Source organism: Nomascus leucogenys, chromosome 7b (assembly GCF_006542625.1).
Source record: "Nomascus leucogenys isolate Asia chromosome 7b, Asia_NLE_v1, whole genome shotgun sequence".
NCBI classification, from domain to species: Eukaryota; Metazoa; Chordata; class Mammalia; order Primates; family Hylobatidae; genus Nomascus; species Nomascus leucogenys.
In genome coordinates this window covers 6,830,153-6,849,344 of record NC_044387.1, presented here as the reverse complement: position 1 = coordinate 6,849,344, position 19,192 = coordinate 6,830,153, and the positions used below count along the sequence as shown (strand labels likewise).

At 41.4% G+C, this 19,192-nt stretch overlaps 1 protein-coding gene across 1 annotated transcript in view; it reads right to left on the bottom strand.

Moving 5' to 3' along the window:
• EFCAB6 (EF-hand calcium binding domain 6) overlaps positions 1–19,192 on the bottom strand; it is a 295,381-nt gene that overhangs the window by 80,551 nt on the left and 195,638 nt on the right. Inside the window, exons 20-21 of the mRNA XM_030815402.1 lie at positions 10,512–10,608; positions 2,435–2,553 (exon numbers count right to left, since the gene is read on the bottom strand). Coding sequence (XP_030671262.1) covers positions 2,435–2,553; positions 10,512–10,608 — 216 coding nt within the window. The remainder of the gene's footprint in view (positions 1–2,434; positions 2,554–10,511; positions 10,609–19,192) is intronic.

The window sequence follows — 19,192 nt, the reverse complement described above, 5'->3', positions numbered from 1 at the left end:
GCCGACCCAAAGGCAATTCCAGAGGGAAAAAGAGATTCACTGAAGGGAGGGAGTAGAGGAATTACCAGCCCAAGAACTGGACTTTTCTATGGCCTCCAAATGTATTCTCTCTCTAGCAAACCAGATTCACCATCACTCTTCCACTTCCTCAGAAATTAATCTTGTATGTGAAATAACTCAGCTTAAAAGCCCAGTTTATTAGTCCTTGATTTCTGAGCCTTCAGAGGTCCTGGCAGGGACACAGCACTTAATTACCAAGACTTTCTCTCCTTAAGAGCATTTGAGTATCTTAGGCGATGAGCTCTGGATTATTCATTTACCTTGGTCACCCTCAGCCCTGCAAACTTCTGCAAAGGCGCAGAGCCAGTGTTTAAGAAGCGTTTGCTGGGTGAACAAATGAAGAGAGGGTGTGTTAAATTTACTGAGTGGTTACTGCACGCCTCGCCCTGGGCTAGCACTTAATATGACTCCTTACCCAGGCCTCAAGTGGCCCTAGGTGACAGGGAACATCATCTACTGCTTTGCAGATGATGAATAGTATACGGCACAGAAGCCAAGTAACTTGATGGAGGCCACACAGCAGGAAGCGGGCAGGAGTCATGCCCATGCATCTGGCTGCAGAGCTGTTGCTCTTAACCACTCACCATGTGTGGCATGAGGTCAAGTAAACAATAGTGGACAAAATTCTGACTGCAAGCAGTTGTCAACACAGGATGAAAATACGCACGTTTCATAATTATGTTCATAAACGTATAAAGAAACTTTAGCCACAAGCCAACAGTTAGTGTCCACCTCCAATGGAAATGGAAACAAGTTTTGTCCCACCCTCAGAAAGAGGCTCCGTCCACTCTCATTTCCCACATAGGAACCCTTGTGGGGGACATGACTCCAATGCCTCTCATCCCCATGGCCAGCCCCCACTCAGGGGTTCGTCCTGTCCCCCCCGGTGACGGCAGTGGTCTCCCAGGGCCAGCACCCCCAGCCAGCCTCTCCCCTGAACTGTCTCCTGACTCATCTTCCTAAACCACAGCTCTGTTCGCCCCACAACCACACTCAAATTCCATTGCTCCCGACTGCCTGGTCAATAACACCAGAATGGAAGGACCTGGTAAGGGATTGGCCCTACCCTTCCTTTCTGACCCTGGGAGCCCCATGCCACTTCTGATAGAACACCTGCCTCCCTGCAGACAGGTGGCCTGCCAAACAAGAATGTCTCCTTCTCCATCTGGACCCATGACAGCTTCCAGCCCCCGCTAGCCCCATGTTCCTGCCTCACTGCCCACGCCACTTGACTTGCTCTCTGCCCAGGGGTTTTGCACAGTTGTCGCTGTACCATAGCTACCTGTGTGAATGCATTCTGTGCCCTGACAGCTTGCCAAAGACAGGGACCATGTCGTCATCTTTGGATCATCCTAAAGGTCAACTGAAAGGCAGGGCTATGCATTTGCCTACTCCACAAAGATTTGCCTGTACCCAGCTGGAAATACTAATGTAGGCTACTCAAACAGAAATGGGCAGGGAGTCTAAATGGACCCTGTGTTGGAACTGATCTTAAAAAGTCAGCATTTTGTAAGAACTTCCAGTTGCTTTTCTAAATTAGACACAAAACAACCCACCTAATTCTAAACTTGGTCAACATTTCAGCCTTCCACTTTGAACAGATGAAAAGCTGGGAAATGGTATGAACTGTTTCATGAGTTTGCCTCCTGAGTGGACGTACGATGTTGGTATACCATCCTGGGGGAATGCAGGTGACTATGGACATATAATGAAGGAGGAGGTAATTTGAAGTTGGGTCTGGAACTTGGAAATAGACCACATTGTTAGACGTTTATCCAGGGAAGACCATAACTGGGGGCCCAATTCCAAAACAGCTAAATCGAAAATACATTTGACAAATGGAATCAACATCGGATACAATTTTCAGTTTAAGAAACCCTTGGGAGGCTACTCCAAGTTGCTGAAAGTTTGGTTTTTCTTCCCACAAATGACTTACCTATAAAACAGTTGTGCAACATTAATTTCCATCTATAGGTAATGGGGAGAAACTGCTTTTCCCTTTACCCATTGCATATCTGCTGAGTGAGTTATATTAGAGTTAAGTCCTTGGAGAGTGACTTGTTTTGTTAAAACAGTAAAGGTTTGGGCTTGAGCTCCCAGGTCCTTGGAAATAGAAACCTCTCAAGTCTGGTATGGATGAGCATTTACCCTGGTTCTCCGTGTTACTAAAGACCAACCCATCCACCAAGGCTGCTTGCTATGAGCACCAAGGAGCAAGGAACAAGGAAAGACACAGGAGATGAGACAGATGCAACTAAGAGAAAATACTCCCAGCCCCCAGTTACCCTGATGTAGGAAAGATTAGGCTGAATTTGCCACAGCAAGCAACCTAATCCATAAGAATGGAAACCAGCCAGGCTCACGTGCCACTTACCTTGCCCAAAGCTTTTCAAACTCTCTTGGTGTGAGGGGAATATCAAAACCGTACAGTGCGTTCTTTATGTCCCGGCGTCGAAGAATGCCATTGCCCTCATTATCGGTTTCTAGAAAATTCTACAACATCAGAAGACGGTATTCAGGAACATGTGAAATGTGCGTATGACAGCAGAAAAGATGTTCAATAGTCAATATCTGGGAAACTCTAAGGCATTTGTATCCCCATCCACCTCCTTAATCACCTTTTAATCTACGTTCCAGGTATCCTCATCATTCCTGGAAGGAAAGTGATAGAGCAAAACGGAAATGAGAATTAGGTGTTGGAAGGGGGTGGTTTCTGAGTTGCCTCAGGGGTTTGACCTGGATTCTTCTCCTGATCAACAACTTGGATTCAAAAGTGATTAGAAATAAGGGCCAACCAGGGCCCAGGAAATGAGATGGAGGATCCTCATCTCAATGATGGTTTGGTTTTAGCCCTCTGGCTGTAAGAGGGGAAATGAGGGACATTAGACTCCATCTATTATGACAAGATTATATGGTACCATTTTTATGGCCCTGATGGGTACAGAAGGTATTGTCAGGCATATCAGAGGACCACAGACTTGAATAAGCTAACACATGTGGTTCTCAGCAATGTCTTCGGTTGTTTCCAAGTAATAGCTCATTTAATCTTCTTCATAACAACATGATGACATGGATATAATGGGTATATCTACAGAGTTCTCTGTGAGTATGATACTTAATAGTGAAAGAACAAAACATCCCCCTTAAGATTAGGAACAAAGTGAGAATATCTCCATCACCCGCTATTCTACATTGTACTGCGGGGTCTCAGACCGTTTAATCAGGCAAGAAAAAGGATAAAAGGTATAATGATAGGACAGGAAGAAATACAATTATTATTATTCACTGACATGACTGTATACATAGGAATACAAAGAATCCACAAATAAATTATTATAAGAGGTGAATTTAGCAAGCAGTCTGGATTCTATATCAACAGGCAAAATCAATCACAGTTTTTATATATTAGACACAGAAAGTGAAATTTTAAAAGATAACATTTACAAAAGGCATCAAAAATAGAAAGGCCTAGGAATAAATCTGTGATATCTGAGAAATGCCTTTATACAGAAAAGTATAAAACTTTACTGAAGGCCGGGCGCGGTGGCTCACGCTTGTAATCCCAGCACTTTGGGAGGCCGAGGCGGGCGGATCACGAGGTCAGGAGATCGAGACCACGGTGAAACCCCGTCTCTACTAAAAATACAAAAAATTAGCCGGGCGCGGTGGCGGGCGCCTGTAGTCTCAGCTACTCGGAGAGGCTGAGGCAGGAGAATGGCGTGAACCTGGGAGGCGGAGCTTGCAGTGAGCCGAGATTGCGCCACTGCACTCCAGCCTGGGCGACAGAGCGAGACTCCGTCTCAAAAAAAAAAAAAAAAAAAAAAAAACTTTACTGAAAGATATTGAAGAAGATCAAAATAAATGGAGAGACACTGTGTTCATGAATTAGAAAACTCAAATATAATAGTAAAGGTGTCATTTTCTTTGTGGAACTCGACAAAGCAATTCAAAACTCTTGAAGAACAAGGTAGAGGGAGTTGCCTACCAATTAATTAAGATGTATCATTAAGTTATAGTGACAACAAAGATGTGATGTAGGTGTCAGCACAGACAAGCTGATCAGTGGAAAAGAATGAGGAGGTCAGTAACACCCACCGGCTGTGATGTAGGCAGTGGTGATGCTCAGATCGGCCAGGGAAAGGGGGACTTCACAATGACCAGTGCTGGGACAGCTGGACTTTCATATGGAGGAAATGAGACTGGGTCCCTGCCTCACAACACTTGGGAAACATCTAGTCCAGATTTCAAGACCTGAATGTGAAAGTTGAAACTGTCAAGCTCCTATAAGACCGTGTGAGAGAATATCTTCATGACTCCAGAGTAGAATTCTTAAACAACACCTACAGAGAGATGTTAGTAAATTTGACTACATTAAAAAGAACTTATATTTATCAAAAGACATCATATAAAAAAGGTAAGAACACAGAATACACACTGAGAGATGATAGTTGCACCACATGCCACTTACAAAAGAGCAGGAACCACAGAGCGGTGTATACTATGACCATTGTCACAGTTTCTGTTGACCAATGAGAAAAAGACAAACCAGTATGAAGACTTAAAGTCTCGAGCAAGCACTTCATAATCAAGGAAACCTGACCAATAAATGACCAAGTGAAGATACTCAATCTCACTAATAACCAACAAAATGCCAAACAAATCTGCAATGAGATACTATTACATATCCACTAGAGTGGAAAAAACTAGGAAGTCTGATGGTACCAAGTGCTACAGGGTTGAGCAGTTTTGACAGAAAATCAAAAATATTTACTATCTGGGCCTTTACAGAAGAAGTGTGCTGGCTCCTGGTATAAGATATTGGCAATATTCTTTTCCTTCACCTGAATGGTGGTTACATGGTGACTACTTTAAACTTATTTAAACTATATATATGCATTTTATATACTTCATAGTACAGTCATTACTTAAAAAAAATTATGCTTAAAAAAAAATTGAGTCTGTAGGATTTCAGAGTCCCTTTAAAAACACGTAGCAGGTCTGGCATGTAAGAAACTTGGAAGTTGCTACTCTGTCCCAACAACAAGTAAAAATCTGAACAAATTGGAAAATCAACAACTCTTCTTAAATCAAAAGACAAGTGAAGTTACAGGCCAAATCACTGTCCCCAAAACTGGAGAGACAGACAGGTGAATACAGAGAATCACAACTTACTGGGACAGACACCCACAAGCAGAAAACTTTACAGGAACTTATGTCAGAAAGATAGAAGTGGAGGAAATAATTCCTAACTTATTCTATGAGACCAGTATTGCCCTAATACCAAAACCAGACAAAGATATTACAAGTAAAGAAAACTACACACCATCATCTCTCATGAGACATAATGTCATTGATAGTTCAACAGGAATAGCACTGAATCTGTAAATTGCTTTGGACAGTATGGTCTCAAACTGACAGCAAAATTAGGGATGTAATCCCATTCACAATTGCCACAAAAAGAACAAAATACCTTGGAATATAGCTAATCATGGAAGTGAAAGTTTTCTACAATAAGAATTACAAAACACTGCTCAAAGATATCAGTGATGACACAAACAAATGGAAAAACATTCCATGCTCATGGATTGGAATAATCAATATCATTAAAATGACCATACTGTCCAAAGCAATTTACAGATTCAATGCTATTCCTGTTGAACTACCAATGACATTCTTCATAGAACTAGAAAAAGCTATTTTAAAATTCATATGGGACTACACGTGGTGGCTCACACCTATAATCCCAGAACCTTGGGAGGCTGAGGTAGGCAGATCGCTTGAGCCCAGGAGTTCAAGACAAGTCTGGGAAACGTGGCGAAACCCTATCTCTACAAAAAATACAAAAAATTAGCTGAGTGTGGTGGCACATGTCTGTGGTCCCAGCTATTTGGGAGGCGGAGGTGGGAGGATGGCTTGGCCTGGTAGGCTGAGGTTACAGTGAGCCAAGATCACACTACTGCACTCCAGCCTGGGTGACAGAGTGAGACCCTGTCTCAAAATAAATAAAATAAAATAAAATTCATATGGAAACAAAAAAGAGTCTAAATAGCCAAGGCAATCCTAAGCAAAATGAATAAAGCTAGCAGCATCAAGTTACCCAATTAAAGTATACTACAGGACTACAGTAACCAAACAGTATGGTACTGGTACAAAAACAGACACATAGACCAGTGGAACAGAATAGAGAGCCCAGAAATAAGACTGCACACCTACAACCATCTGATCTTCAACAAAGCTGACAAAAACTAGCAATGGAGAAAGGATTCCCCTATTCAATAAATGGTGCTGGGATAACTGGCTAACCATATGCAGAAGATTGAAACCGGGCCCCTTCCTTATAACAAATACCCCTTCCTTATAACAGAAAATAAACTCAAGACGAATAAAACACTTAAATTTCAAACTAAAAACTATAAAGACCCCAGAAGACAACCTAAGCAATACCATTCTGGACATAGGAACTGAGAAATATTTCATGACAAAAGAAAAAATTGGCAAATGGGATCTAATTAGATTTGACAGCTTCTGTACAGCAAAACTATCAATAAAGAGACAACCTACAGAATGTGAGGAAAATTTGCAAACTATGCATCTAACAAAGGTCTAACATCCAACGTCTATAGGGAACTTAACCCCATTGAAAAGTGGGTAAAGGACATGAACAGATACTTTTCAAAAGAAGAAATACATGTAGCCAACAAGCATATGAGAAAAAGCTCATCAGTGATCACTAGAGAAATGCAAATCAAAACCACAATAAGATACCATCTCACACCAGTCAGAATGGCTATTACTAAAAAGTCGGCCAGGTGTGGTGGCTCACACCTGTAATTCCAGCACTTTGGGAGGCCGAGGCAGGTGGATCACCTGAGGTCAGGAGTTCGAGACCAGCCTGGCCAACATGGTGAAACCCTGTCTCTACTAAAAATACAAAAAAATTAGCCAGGCATGGTGGCATGCACCTGTAGTCCCAGCTACTCAGGAGGCTGAGGCATGAAGATCACTTTAACGTGGGCAGCGGAGGTTGCAGTGAGCCTATATCATGCCACTGCACTCCAGCCTGGGAGACAGAGTGAGACTCCATCTCAATTAAAAAAAAATAGTAAAAAAATAACAGATGCTGGCAAAGTTGCAGAGAGAAGGGAATGCTTATATACTGTTGGTGGGAGTGTAAATTAGTCCAACCATTGTGGAAAGCAGCGTGGCGATTCCTCAAAGAGCTAAGAACAGAACTACCATTCGACCCAGCAATCCCATTACTGAGTATGTGCCCAAAGAAATATAAATCATTCTAAATATATAAATATAAATATATTTATATAACATAAATATATAAATATCATATATATTTTATATCAATATAATATATTGATATAACATAAATATATGATATTAATATATCTGTTATAGAAATATATTTGTTATAGAAATATATTAATATCATATATTAATATAGCAAATATATTCATATCATATATTTATATAATACAAATATAAAGATACATGCACCGGTATGTTCATTGCAGCACTATTCATGATAGCAAAGACATGGAATCAACTTAAATGCCCATGAACGGTAGACTGGATAAAGAAACTGTGGAATATATACATCATAGAATACTATAAAGTCATACAAAAGAATGAGATCATGTCCTTTGCAGGAACATGAATGGAGCTGGAGGCTAACATCCTTTGAAAACTAATGCAGGAACAGAAAACCAAATACCACATGTTCTCACTTATAAGTGGGAACTAAATGACGAGAATACATGGACACAAAGAAGGGAACAAAAGGCACTGAGACCTACCTGAGGGTGGAGGGGGAAAGGAGAGGGAGGATTTGGAAAGATAACTATTGGGTATTAAGCTTAGTACCTGGGTGATGAAATAATCGCATAACAAATCCCCATGGCATAAATTTACTTATATAACAAACCTGCACACGTATCCCTGAACCTAAAATAAAAGTTAAAGAAAACTACAATACCATTTACATTAGCACCCCCCAAAATGAAATACTTAGGTATAAATCTAATAAAATATTAGCCAGGAATGGTGGTATGCACCTGTTATCCCAGCTACTTGGGAGGCTGAGGTAGGAGGACTGCTTGAAGCCAGGAATTCCAAACCAGCCTGGTCTTATTTATAAGAGCTCTTATATGCAAGAGCTATATAATGAAAACTACAAAACTCTGATGAGAAATGTTTAATGTTTGCGAAACCTAAATAGAGATATTCCATGTTTATGGATAGGAAGGCTCAATAGCCTCAAATATAGGTTCAATTCGATCCAAATCAAAATCCCAGCAAATTGTTTTGTAGAGATCCATAAACTTACTCTAGTTTATATTGAGCTGCAAAGACTCAGAATAGCCAATACAATACTGCAAAAAAAAAGAACAAACTTGGAGAACTGACACTACTTGATGTCAAGATTTACTATAAAGCTACAGTAATCATGACAGTGGTATTGGTTAAAGAAAAGACAAGTAGACCAATTGAACACAATAGAGAGTCCAGAAACAGACCGACATAATCAACATATCCTTGACAAAGGGGCAAAGGCAATTCAACAAAGTGAAGACAGTCTTTTCAACAAATGGTGCTGGAGTAACTGGACACCCATCCTTTAAATAAATGAATCTAGACAGTGACCTTATATCCTCCACAAAAATTAACTCAAATGGATCACAAACATAATTGTAAAATACAAAACTATAAAACTCCTGTAAGACGACATAAGAGAAAATTTAGATGACCTTGAGTTTGGCAGTGACTTGTTAGATACAATCCATGAAAGTTTCTAGTCCCAACCCTTCCCTTACCCTGAAGCTAGAGGGCTGTCTGAAAGTGGGCCATACAGAGCTCCAGTCTGTGGGATTGGTTGGTGTGGGCCAGCGTAGACAGTCCACTCCATAGAGTGCACAATACAGACAGTTGACTCTATGGAGTCCACAGCACAGACAGTCCTCTCTATAGAGTCCACGGCACAGATAGTCCACTCTACAGAGTCCGCTGCACAGACAGTCCTCTCTATAGAATCCACAGCACAGAAAGTCCTCTCTATGGAGTCCACAGCACAGACAGTCCTCTCTACCTCTCTCTAGAGTCCACAGCACAGACAGTCCACTCTCTAGAGTCCACAGCACACACAGTCCACTCTATAGAGTCCACAGCACAGACAGTCCTCTCTCTAGAGTCCACAGCACACACAGTCCACTCTCTAGAGTCCACAGCACACACAGTCCACTCTCTAGAGTCCACAGCACACACAGTCCACTCTCTAGAGTCCACAGCACACACAGTCCACTCTATAGAGTCCACAGCACAGACAGTCCACTCTATAGAGTCCACAGCACAGAAAGTCCTCTCTCTAGAGTCCACAGCACACACAGTCCACTCTATAGAGTCCACAGCACACACAGTCCACTCTATAGAGTCCACAGCACACACAGTCCACTCTCTAGAGTCCACAGCACAGACAGTCCACACTATAGAGTCCACAGCACAGACAGTTCTCTCTATGGAGTCCACAGCACAGAAAATCCTCTACATAGAGTCCACAGCGCAGACAGTCCACTCTATGGAGTCCACAGCACAGACAGTCCACTCTGTGCAGGACAGGAGGTTGGGTAGAGACGGTCCCAGGAGGTCAGCAGGACTTCAAAGACAAAATTTCACATTTGGCACAGGCCAAGAAAGAGCAAACACAGAAAGAAAATGACCAAATGAAACAAAGTGGAGGTATTTTTCAAAACAATGTGAAAATACTTCCATAATGCATTTTAAAAAATACTTATTAGAGGGAAGCTATTGCATTCTTGTTGCATTATAAAGTGGTGATCTCACAGCCTAGATTTCAGGACAAACTCGGTTTTGCACATGCAGTTCTATTATCCTGTAGGTCTGGCTGTCATTGGCCCCGTTGGATTAGACAGCCCCATCTCAATACCATAATCACAGTTCATATGATTGCGCATGGAGGGTATCCACCTTATAAATGTGCTTCTATAATTTTGGCAAGACAGGAAGAAACAGCTCTTTAAAATGTATGTTTATATTGCATAAAATTAAGTACAACAGCATCTTACATTTTTCATGTATTAGGTTGGTGCAAAAGTATTGCAGTTTTTCCGTTAAAGTAATGGCTAAAACTGCGATGACTTTTGCACCAACCAAATAAGTTTTTAATTCATATCAAGCCTGAAGTAATGCCAGGAATTTTGGTCCATGTAACTCCAACAATTCCTTATCTTTCTAAACCTCACTTGACCTTGAATGTGAGAATTTAGTTTTAAAAAGTCTTTTAAGAATAGCAGGAGTCCTCACACTGGGTATACAGAGTTGTTTTCCCATCTTAGCAGCTGGATCTGAACAGCTTCATCATCCCACTGATCTTGAAACATTGAAATAGATTTTCTTTCCTTTTAAGGAAATAATCATTTTCTTACCTTAGACAAGTCTGACCATCTGTTTTTTGCTTTGGTAACAAGATACTGATGAGCCTGTTCACAAGCTAGTTCTGAATCCGCGAACTTCTGTTTTGGTCTTAAAAGAAAAACAATAATAAATAACTGTGTTTAAATTTAATGGGCTCATTAATCTCCCAAGGGGTTTCCCTATCCCCCCTGTTTGTTTCAAGGATACCATTAAAGTCTGTTATTTCACATCTGGTTTAACTTAATTCTTAAAATACAGTCTTATTTCTCCAGCTGCATGTCAGGGAGGTCTTCTTAAATTTTGTAAGTCCTTGTTTATTTTCAGATAAATGCTATTCAACTTTTTTCTTTTCAGCACACAAAACAAACAGGGCTCATTTATTCTCAGAAGGGGGAAAACACAATATAACATTAAGTGTCTTGGGAGGAAAACAGCTAAAAACTTTTATTTCTGAATTTGCAAGTTGGAGAGATAATGGAGACTACAGGAAATGGTTGAGAAACACTGGGGGAACTTCTTAGTCTCAGCTCATTTTCCAAGGTGAGGCTTGTAGGATTTAAAGATAGGGCCGGGTGCAGTGGCTCACGCCTGTAATCCCAGCACTTTGGGAGGCCAAGGTGGGTGGATGACTTGAGGTCAGGACTTCGAGATCAGGCTGGCCAACATGGTGAAACCCCGTCTCTACTAAAAATACAAAAACTAGCTGGACGTGGTAGAAACGTGCCTGTAATCCCAGCTACTCAGGAGGCTGAGGCAGGAGCATTGCTTGAACCTGGGAGGCGGAGGTTGCAGTGAGCCGAGATCGTGCCACTGCACTCCAGCCTGGGGGAGAGCATAAGACTCCATCTCAAAAATAAAAATAAATAAAAATGATCAAAATTCTGTCATATTTAGTCACAGGATGGACACTTAAAAAAAAGACCCTGCACTCACAGGTCCCTGTTGGGCCACAGTAAAGCACAATAAAGGCTGAGGCTGGAGGGGCTGGGATGCCCTAGATCTTTCCACGCACTAGAACAAATTAGGAATGGAGGAAAATGTGCAAAGTCTATGTGCACACCACACTGGCACCTGGCCAGTGTAAACTGCAGTCACTGTGATTTTCCTTCTCCACCTGACTCCCCCTGCCCTTGACTGTGCTGTCTCTCTCCACCCTCTTCTGAGAGGTCATCTCTTCCGATGTCCACAAATACAGCCTTGATGCTGCTTGCCCATAAGTCTGCACCACTGGACTACAACCTCACCTGCTTTTCTGTGCCATCTTTCTCCAACTGCCTACTGGACTCTGAAGAATCATGGAATTTCGAGGGTGGAAAGGGATCCAAAGCTCAACCAGCCAATCCCCTATCACTACTTGACCATGCAAGGCTTTGGAAAATTGATGGAATTATGTTGCATTTTTACAATTTTTGCTAAAAAGGACTGTAAATCCTAACGATGTCTATTTCCCTGCCTTCACTTTTAGACTCCTCCTAAATTCCACCTGCACCAGAGGACTCACCTGAACCTCCCCAAAGTGCTGTCAGAGAGCCCCTGAGGGGCATGTGCTATCTCAGCAAAGTCAGTGGACCCCAGGTGATCTCACGGTCTAAACACATATCCAAACAGCCCTATGTCCCCTGCTTTCCACACCCTGATTTCCTTTCTAGGCTATAAGGCTTGATTATTTCCCTAGTTATCCATGAGCAAACCAATGAATCCTACTGATTTTCCATACATTTTCCCCTTCCTCATTTTACATACTTGTCCCTCTCGAGAGATCAGGAGGTTTTCTGGTGGTTACTTAATTCCTCTCCTATTGCCCAGCTTGTTAAATCTTGACAATCAGTCAGATCCAGCCTGCCTTCCTATCAGCCAGCTCGTTAGTCACAGATACATAGGAACAGTCACTATATGCTGCTCTAGGCCCTGCAGACACAATGACTAGCAATGTGGACAGAGTCCACATTCCCAAGGAGCTTACACTGTGATGGAGAAACTTAGAACAAACACACAAAAAAAACAAGTGACTCGGCCAGGTGAGGTGGCTCACGCCTCTAATCCCAGCACTTTGAGAAGCTGAGGTGGGCAGATCACGAGGTCAGGAGTTTGAGACCAGCCTGGCCAACATGGTGAAACCCCGTCTCTACTAAAGATACAAAAATCAGCTGGGCGTGGTGGTGCAGGCCTATAATCCCAGCTACTTGGGAGGCTGAGACAGGAGAATCACTGGAATCTGGGAGGCGGACGTTGCAGTGAACTGAGATTGTGCCACTGTACTCCAGCCTGGGTGATACAGTGAGACTCCATCTCAAAAAAAAAAAAAATCTCAAAAAAAAAAAAAAAGAAAGAAAGAGACAGAGAGAAGGAAGGAAGGAAGGAAAGATGGAAAGAAAGGAAAGAAGAAAAAGAAAGAAAGAAAGAAAGAAAGAAAGAAAGAAAGAAAGAAAGAAAGAGAAAGAGAAAGAAAGAAAAGTGACTCAGATAACTTCAGATACTGCATGGGACCAAGAATGATGGGTCAGGGGAGACTCTGTCAGGAAGACCAGGGAGCGGCTCTTTGACAGCTGCGTGAAGACCTCAGGGAACACACTCCAGGCAGTACGAGGGTCTTGAGAGGTGCTTCCGGTCCCAGTTAAGATGGAGTAGGCACACTTCACCCTTTCTCTCCTTCTTATGACAACCCAAAATCCTACACAGAATACAAAACACAACTATCCGAGGTAAATAATAGGAGGCTGATGGAGGGAGAAATCAAAATTTGAAGAATGACAAAGTTATGAGTTTCAAGGGGCTTTCCTCCCATGTTCCCAGCTTACAAGTCAAGAGCAGTCCTAATTCTGGAACTGTGCAGCAGATGGGAACAGAAAAAGGTCCAAAAGAAAGGCTGCCTTTCTGACCAAAGAGCTAGGATCGGATGGAGGGCCTCTTTGGGACAGAGTGGCAGGAATTTCCATTTCTGTCTCTGTTTACTCTCCCAGCCCAATTCTGAGACTGCACTTTTGTAATGGTGCCAACGACAGCAGTGGCCAAAACGTTAAAATTTTCTCTAACCAGAAAAAATGAGAAAAAGGGCCCCGTGATTCAAGGGATGTTGGGAAATCCATGTTAATTTTCTCTCTCTCTCTCTCTTTTTTTCTTCTCTCACTAGGGCCCTGAAGGCGGCTTTCACCATGAGACATGCAGAGCAGAACAGATAGGCTAAAACCTAAGGTTTTCTAGCCAGAAGACCCAGAAAAGTAGCCCTTGGGGCTACAGAGTGTGGGGGAGATCATAGAGAAGAGAGAGCTAGAAGAAAGGACATCTGTGCAGGAAGTTCCAGGTTCATCTCCGATGTGTAAAGGTGTGGAACTGACCCCAAGCAGCATAGCAACCGGCTTTGAGAACACGATTACTGTGTAGTTAAGACTGACTTCTGGGTGGTGCACACGTGGGTTTCCCTGAAGAGCGCTGCAATGACTTTGAAAACAAAATTGACATTAAAACCACAGAAGGCACATTAGGACTTGCAGTCTAAAGCTAACTAGGCTGATTGCCTGCTAAAATAATGGCTAAAAAAAATCAACACACTACAGAGGATTTTAACAGAACCAGAGTGTCATAATAAAACACTTAAAATATCTAGGATACAGTCCAAAGTGACATAAAATACCAGAAAAATCTCAATAATGCTCAATGTAAAAGAAAACAGACACCAACCCCAAGATTAACTAGAAGTTGAAATTATCAGATTGTAAAGCAGCTATTATATTCATGAAGAGCAAACATACTTGAAAGAAAGAAGAAGGAAAAAGGAAATAACCAAAATACAGTAACTGAAATGACGTTTACTGGATTGGCTCAGTGGCAAAATGGAATGACAGAGGAGTCAGCAAACTTGAAAACTCACGAACAGAAATCTCTCAAACTGAACAAAAGAGAAAATAAAAATAACATAGTCTCAGAGATACAAAACCTGTGATACAAAACCAAAAGGTCTAAGCTTCATGTCATTGAGGTACCAAAAGGAGAAGAAAAAGATGGGTACAGAAAAAGTATTTTTAAAAATAATAGCTGAAAATGCCATAAATTTGGTATAAAACATAAATTTACAGATTTAAGAAGCTCAGTAAATACAAAAATGGATAAACAAACACAAAATAAAACAAAACAAAAACCACCAAAAAACTCATGGTCAAACAAGTCAAATCATAAATTATAATCAATTGTCTGAAAAACTAAAGATAAAAAAAAAATCTCTAAAGTAGCCTGAATGGTCTGGCGCAGTGGCTCATGCCTGTGATCCAAGCCCTTTGGGAGGCTGAGATGGGAGGATCGCTTGAACTCAGGAGTTCGAGACCAGCATGGGCAACATGGCAAGACTCTGTCTCTAGAAAAAATACAAAATTTAGGCACGATGGTGCTCACCTGTGATTGCAGCTACTTGGGAGGCTGAGGTGGGTCACTTGGACCTGGGAGGTTAAGGTTGCAGTGAGCTGTGATCACACCGCTACGCTCCAGTCTGGGTGACAGAGTGAGAGACCTAGTTAAAAAAAGAAAAGAAAACAAAAAACAAAAGAAGCCTGGGAAAAGTGGCATATTAAATATGAGAAAACAGAAGACTTGCATACTTCTTGCCACAGATTATGGAGGCCAGAAGACCATGGAACAACATTTTTAAAGTGCTGGAACAAAAGGAATGTCAACCCCAAACTCTATATCCAGCAAAAATATCTTTCAAGAATAAATAATAAATAAAGATATTATAAATTGAAGAAAACTAAGACAATTTGTCTCCAACAGACCTGCTCTAAAAAATGTCCTATAGGAAGTTCTTCAGGGGAAGAAGAATGATAGCTGAGAGAAACTTAGAACTTCAGAAAGAGAGGAATAACAACAGAAATGGTAAATACCTAGGAAATTATAATACACAATTTTTTCAGAGTTTCAAATACATGAAGCATAAATTAATAGTATTAGAAAAAGAAATAGACAAATTCAAAACTATTTCTGGAGACTTTAACACTCCTCTCTTAGTAAGTGATAGAATAAGGAGACAGAAAATAATCAAGAATATAGAAGACCTGAACAACACTAATAACCAACTTGATCTGACATTTATAGAACACTCCACCTAACAGCACCAGCATACACATTCTTTTCAAGTATACACAGAATATCTACCAGGACAGACCATATCCAGGGTCATAAAGCAAACCTTAACTAATTGAAAAGAATTAATATCACACAAGATATGTTCTCTGACCACAACAGAATTAAACTAGAATCAATAACAGGACAATATTTAAACATTATGCAATTTTTTTTTTTTTTTTTTTGAGATAGAGTCTCACTCTGTCACCCAGGCTGGACTGCAGTGGTGTGATCTTGGCTCACTGCAACTTCCACCTCCCAGGTTCAAGCAATTCTCCTGTCTCAGCCTCCTGAGTAGCTGAAATTATAGGCACCCACCACCACACCTGGCTTATTTATTTATTTATTTATTTATTTATTTATTTATTTATTGTATCTTTAGTAGAGACGGGGTTTTGCCATGCTGACTAGGCTGGTCTTGAACTCCTGATCTCAAGTGATCTGCCCACTTCAGCCTCCCAAAGTGCTGGGATTACAGGCATGAGCCACCGCCCCTGGCCTGAACACTATGCGAATATTTTGAAATTAAACAACACTTCTAAATAATCCATGGATCCAAGAGGAAGTCTTAAGGGAAATTAGAAAATAATTTGAAATGAATAAGAATTAAAACTACAACATATCCAAATTTGTGAAATGCAGCTAAATCAGTGCCTACAGGAAGATACATTACATTAATGGCTTATATGAGAGAAAAAAGGACTAAAAAACTATGAGCTTCCAATTTAAGAAATATAAAAGATAAACTGAATCCAAAACAAGCAGAAAGAAGGAAATAATAAAGATGAAAAATCAATAAAACTGGAATCAGAAAAATAGAGAAAAATCAATAAAAACAAAAGCTAGTTCTTTTAAAAGATCTGTGAAAGTGAGAAGCCTTAGCTAAGTTGGTGAAGAAGGAGAAAAGAGATCAACTATGAAAGTCATAAATGAAATAAGGAATCTCACTAAATACGTCACAGACACTTTAAAGAAATTAAAAGAACACCATGAACTTGACAACCTTGATGACCAACATCTTGAAAGATGCAAATTAGCAAAACTCACTTGAGACGAAATAGAAACTCTGAATAATCCAATAACTATTAAATTAACTGGATTTATAGTTACAAACCTTCCAACAAAGGACATTCCAAGACTTGATGATTTCACTGGTTAATTCAATCAAATATCTAAGAAAGAATAACCATTCTATACAATCCAGAAAATAGAATAGAAAGGAATACTGCCAGTTCATTTTATGAAGCTAGCAGTGCCATGATACCAAAATCAGGGCTGGTATTCATGACTTTTATTATTCTTAGATGTCTTACAAAATAAATCACTTATTTTCTTTATAAAATAAAGCTCATTCTGGCATGCAGTGGCTCACGTCTGTAATCCCAGCACTTCGGGAGGCCAAGGTGGGTGACCACCTGAGGTCAGGAGTTCGATACCAGCCTGGCCAACATGGTGAAACCTTGTCTCTACTAAAAATACAAAAAATTAGCTGGGCGTGGTGGCGTGCACCTGTAGTTCCAGTTACTTGGGAGTCTGAGGTAGGAGAATCGCTTGAACCTGGGAGGCAGAGGTTGCAGGGAGCCAAGATGGCACCATGGCACTCCAGCCTGGGTGACAAGCACGAAACTCCATCTCAAAACAAACAAGCAAACAAAAACAAACAAACTCATTCTATTTTGCAAATTATCATCTGGATCCATTCGTTATATGGTCTTAGTGATGTTGATTTTAATCTTACTATATCTAACCTAAGCAAAATATTATCCTAAATAATATTTCATTATTACTCTTCAACTGTTCCTAACTTTGCTAAAAAAAAAAAAAAAAAAAAAAAAAGAAAAGAGAGAGAGAGAGAGATAACAACAAAACCAAAATGATAGAATCACCTGGCAGGATGAGATCATGTTGAAATGAACCACCACTAGGACATCACCTTTCAGTGTTCTTGCTGCAGTGCCCAAAGTTCTACGGTATTTCTCAAGAATGTATAAAAGAAGACAATGACACCATGTTTGGGGTGTTGTGTTAGATTTCACTGAATGCAGCTGGAAATTCAGAATTCCTTCTTTATGCCCAAACGGCTAAGGGAAGAAAATTTGAGAAAGGAAGAGATTTCACAATTATGAGATGATTCAGAAGAGAAAGGCATGGAGACAGAACAGCACTCTAGATTCCAAAGATGATGGTGACATTGATCGTATCAGCCAAAGTGCTTGATGACTGAATGATATATTTCTAAGGATAAAAAAGGAAATTTGGTATTTTCATTCAGTTAGTCATCCAACAGGAAGGATCTGATCATGCAGTATTTGGTGATGGACTATCTAATTTTGCTAAAAGGACACATGAGAATATTCTTTCATCTTTTAAGATGTTTGTGCATCAAAATGTACTCCATGCAGGCTGTAAGTGGATAAATGGTCAAGGCAAGTGTGTTTTAAACAAAGACTGGAAGGGAATCGAAGAAGTAGAAAAAAAAGCAGTAAGTCATTGGACCAATCATTCTACTTGGTATTTATATATCTGAAAATGAAAATGTTTGGCAGTTATGAAGCAAACAAGATAGTGTCCTCTTTTCAGCAAAGTTATGAACTCTCAACGTTTTCCAAAGTATTGTGTTTTTATGATGCAGGTGGAAAAGGAAGACCCAGAGAGCAGAGGGGCCCAACCAAGAGGGCAGGAAGGCTTTTAGAAAGGGGTGGTATCCAGCCGGGCACGGTGGCTCACGCCTGTAATCCCAGCACTTTGGGAGGCCAAGGTGGGCGGATCACGAGGTCAGGAGATCGAGACCATCCTGGCTAACATGGTGAAACCCCGTCTCTACTAAAAATACAAAAAAAAAAAAAAAAAAAAATTAGCCGGGCATTGTGGTGGGTGCCTGTAGTCCCAGCTACTTGGGAGGCTGAGGCAGGAGAATGGCATGAACCCGGGAGGCGGAGCTTGCAGTGAGCCGAGATTCCGCCACTGCACTCCAGCCTGGGCAACAGAGTGAGACTCCTTCTCAAAAAAAAAAGAAAGAAAAGAAAGGGGTGGTATCCAGATCTGCTTGGTGGTGGAGGTGGAACAGGGCAGGCTCTCCAGGCAGAGGAGGTGGCCCCTCCCAACAGACTCCTGGGCTCAAATCCCTGCCCCACTGCTCATTATCTGTGTCCTTACAGACATGTCACTAACTGTTCTCTGAGCCCCCACTCCTTCATCTGTGAAGCCAGCTGGGAAGCCCTCCTTTCAGGGCTTCTGGGGTATTAAAGGACATGTCTTCAGGAAACGCAACACAGGGCGTGGCCAGGGTGGGCTTAGCTTTCTGAAGCCGTGCCTTGGTTTGGGTCCACCAGACCCCGGGGACCAAGCCAGGTCTCACTGGGCTGCAGCGTCTCCTCCTTTGTGTCCATCCTCCACTCCAGGGTACAGAAGGATCTTTCTAAAGCACAGTGTAACTCCCTCACTCCATAGCATATGGCCTCCCCTGCCTACTGATAGAAGGTGACGTCCTTCACAGCCCGCCCTCCTGCCCTCCTGGCCTCCTCCCCAACCAGGCCCACCATGCAGGTAGATCCCACACATGCATCCTTCCCCATTCCCC